The 3678-nt window shown below is 40.0% G+C and overlaps 1 protein-coding gene across 1 annotated transcript; it reads left to right on the top strand.

The window, feature by feature from the left end:
- The first annotated feature begins 1467 nt into the window (after positions 1-1467).
- LOC137297870 (putative ankyrin repeat protein RF_0381) lies at positions 1468-3282 on the top strand. Its single transcript, XM_067829879.1, has one exon. The coding sequence runs from the start codon at positions 1468-1470 to the stop codon at positions 3280-3282; it is 1815 nt and encodes a 604-aa protein (XP_067685980.1).
- Positions 3283-3678: the final 396 nt, after the last annotated feature.

Raw genomic sequence — 3678 nt, 5'->3', positions numbered from 1 at the left:
AGTTTAGGAGTATCTGTTGTCATCCATGTTAAGCTGGTCTGACAACTTACAGAGAATTTGGTGACTGTAGGGGTGGCTGCTGACGTTCCGGCAATGGAAGCATAGCTTTCTGTTTGTTCTGAGCTTTGAACCAGTTTCTTTGCGTCTGCAAAGCTAACATTCTGTGTAAATTTTATTTGATTTATTGCCATGTGCTCTTTCCAAAATGGACAGTCTTTTGAGAATGATGGGTGTTCCATTTTTGCAGTTAGCCGTTAGGTGGCCGTTCACGGGTGCCGAGTGCAGAAATAAATCATTTGCTATTTTTCTGTGTTGCTGTTTTAGGTGTAAGTAGTAATTTAGTAGATCAGAATCTATGCACACAGAACACGCATTCCAACTAAATGCCGCGTGTTTGTATTATATTATTTTTCTTTGCTTGAAGAACGCAGTTTTCTGCGTTAACGCGATCATCTAGCCTTCTATTAGAACTGACTGTACTATACCTTGTTTAAAGTTTTCACAGTGTTAAAGGTGAAAGTTTATTTACATTCTGTGCCACTGTTTAGTGTGTTATTGTGTTTGGAGAATTAGCTACCACTATTGCCTGTATGCAATACAGTATGGTAGTGTGTTCAAGAATACAAGTTTCATTTAATGAGACCCCGGTGGGCCGTGTATATGGATCCATAAGTGTCGAAATCCTGGAAACGAAGAGAGTGTGCTCATGCAGTGAGCTATTTTGTAAATATATATTCCACCAGTCTGAAGCCTTAACCTGGGTCCTCTAGCAATTTAATACAGATAGACTGATTTTTCAATCAACTGTTTTCAGCAAATGATATACAGCTAAGGCATAAATGTGAAAAACCTGTGTAACATCCTATTAACATCCCAGGAAAACACCTTGAAAAGTTACGTCCTGCCCAATTGTCCCATGAACCACCAACTTGCAACAAATACTAAAAACAAATGTAAAACATTATTTTTGTCTCTCAGGAGACGGAAAATAGCCACCAAGATAATTGTATTTAACACTATCCAAAATGCGTACAAAAGAATGGCATACACAGGGTTTGGCAAAGTAATCAATCAGATGGTCATCACCGTATAGGTACAGTAAGGTTCAAAATGGATTACTGAGCAATCCAACGCTATTCCAAGAACCTCACCTGGGTATTACTTCATCCTATTATTTTAGTTTTCTTTTTTTAATTCCATTAAAAACTTTCATTGAGAAACGCTATGTTTTGTTAGGCATAAGCCAGTCAACACTAGAAATAACTTTCCCAACAGTTCTCACTCTGCCTTCAGTTCCAAGCTGGCGCTTGTGTGTACAACATCTGCCAAGAGGAGAAGTGTCTAGAGACCCATGCTGGAAAGACTGTCTGCATGAAAGGTATTTGATAATTTTACCACAAAATATGTTTCAAATATAAATAAATATAAAACATAAATAAAATTAAATTTGTATGATTTCTTTCAGATATGAACAAGTCAGCAATTCCACGGAAGGTTAAAAGGACTCTCATCGATGCCTGCTCAGATGGAGATCTGCATCGCGTGAAACACTTTTTGTCTCAGGACTTTGTGAACATCAATGAAAGAGGGGAGGGTGGTAGGACACTGGCCATGATGGCAGCAGAGAAAGGGCATAGAGAAATTCTTGAACTACTACTGGAGGAAGGTGCTGATGTGTCGCTATTGGATGACGATGATGACAACATCTTACATGTGGCCTGCAGAAATGGAAAAGTGGATATAGTGAAATATATCCACTCACACAACATTCTTGATTTTGAAAGTAGAGGAGAAAACATGAGGACGCCCATACTGACTGCTGCTGAATTTGGAAAGACGGACGTGTTTTTCTTTCTTATAGAGATCGGAGCTAATGTATCAAAATGTGATGAAAACAGTGATAATATCCTTCATCTTTCCTGTCAAGGAGGGAGTCAAGAGATCGTCCATTATATCCTTAAACAAAACATTGTGGACATAAACGCTGAAGGGTATGGAGGCAGAACAGCTTTGGTACAGGCAGCATTGTATGGATGGGGTAAGATTTTTCAGTTACTGATACAAAGTGGTGCAGATGTAGGGCAAAAACATGACCACATGAAACTCTTTGAATGTGCTTGTGAAGGTGGGGATGGTGAAGTAGTAAAGTATATCCTCAATCTAACCACTGTGGACATAAACAGTTATGTATGGGGGGAGCTCACTCCTGTGATGCAGGTAGCAAAGACGGGCGAAAGCGAAGTGTTTAAAGTACTTGTTAGCAAAGGAGCTGACATGACAAAGTTAAGCAAAGAGAAAGAAAATATCCTCCATCTTTCCTGTCATGGAGGAAATGTGGACATCGTAAAATATATCCTTGAACAAAACATCGTGGACATTAACAGTAAACGAAGTGACGGGAAGACACCACTGATGCTTGCATCACTCCATGGGTGCAGAAACATCTTTCAGCTTCTTATAGGGAAAGATGCAGATGTGGGAACAGCACATGACTGTGAGATGCTCTTTACATGTGCCTGTGAAGGTGGGGATGCTGAGATAGTAACATTTGTCCTCAACCACACCAGTGTGGACGTAAACAGCATTTTGTCAAATGGGATCACACCTTTGATGTGTGCAGCGAAGTTGGGCCACGAGGACCTGTTTAAATTACTCGTTACAAAGGGAGCTGACATGGCAAAGGTAGATGACGATCATGAAAATGTCCTCCATATTGCCTGCCGTGACGGAAATACGGAGATCTTGAAATATATCCTTAAACAAAACGTTTTGGACATAAACAGTAAACAGGAAGATGGAATGACACCACTGCTGCTTGCAGCAGCTTTAGCGGAAAAAGAGGTAGTGGAGATTCTTGTGGCAAAAGGGGCTGATCCGACAGCTATAGATGACGATGGTGACGGTATTCTGCATCTGGCTGTTTTGCTTCCAATTTCGGATATCAGCTGTCTAAAATATATCCTCACGCAAAACATAGTGGATATAAATGGAAGAGGGCGGCTGGGAATGACCCCACTGCTTCTTGCGGCAGAATCAGGGAACAGAGATGTGTTTGACATATTGATAGAGGGAGGAGCTGATGTGTCAGCCGTGAATGATAATGGTGACGACGTCCTTCATGTGGCCTGTCGAGAAGGAAATGAAGTCATTGTGAAATATGTGCTGTCACACTGCATCAAAGATATAACCATTAAAAACAACCAGGGACTGAACGCAACTGAGATAGCGAGAGAGAAAGGTTACTTGTCGATTACAAAGCTATTGTCTCAAGAATCCAAATGAGTCACATCATCAATATTTAAGTCATATCGTGAATATGAGATCCATAAAATACACACTGTCTAATAATAACCGAGGTTTTAACGCTAGTATTGTATATGAACTATATGGTGATTTGCCGGTAATAATACCTCTCTTATTTTGCCCTTCATCCCTTGATGCAGGGAAAATGTTAACTAATTTCATGAAATGAAACTGACAGTGCTGACTGTGCAGTGCTGACTATATGTTTCAACTGAAACTAGAATAATGTCATCTTCTCCAGTGCAGATCTCCCAAATTTTAGCCTCATCAAACTTCGTACACATATTCACCATGGTCCATAGATGTACCTTTTGGTGTTTACACCAATAAGTGGATTATATTTTTGGTGGTTTCCATGAGAACAAGTTTGATTTT

This window comes from Haliotis asinina, chromosome 1 (genome assembly GCF_037392515.1).
Source record: "Haliotis asinina isolate JCU_RB_2024 chromosome 1, JCU_Hal_asi_v2, whole genome shotgun sequence".
NCBI classification, from domain to species: Eukaryota; Metazoa; Mollusca; class Gastropoda; order Lepetellida; family Haliotidae; genus Haliotis; species Haliotis asinina.
The sequence above is the reverse complement of the archived record's forward strand: the minus strand, read 5'-3'. Positions and strand labels throughout refer to the sequence as shown.

Coding starts and splice junctions, on each gene's coding strand:
- LOC137297870 (XM_067829879.1), top strand. CDS start 1,468: ATGAACAAGTCAGCAATTCCACGGAAGGTTAAAAGGACTCTCATCGAT.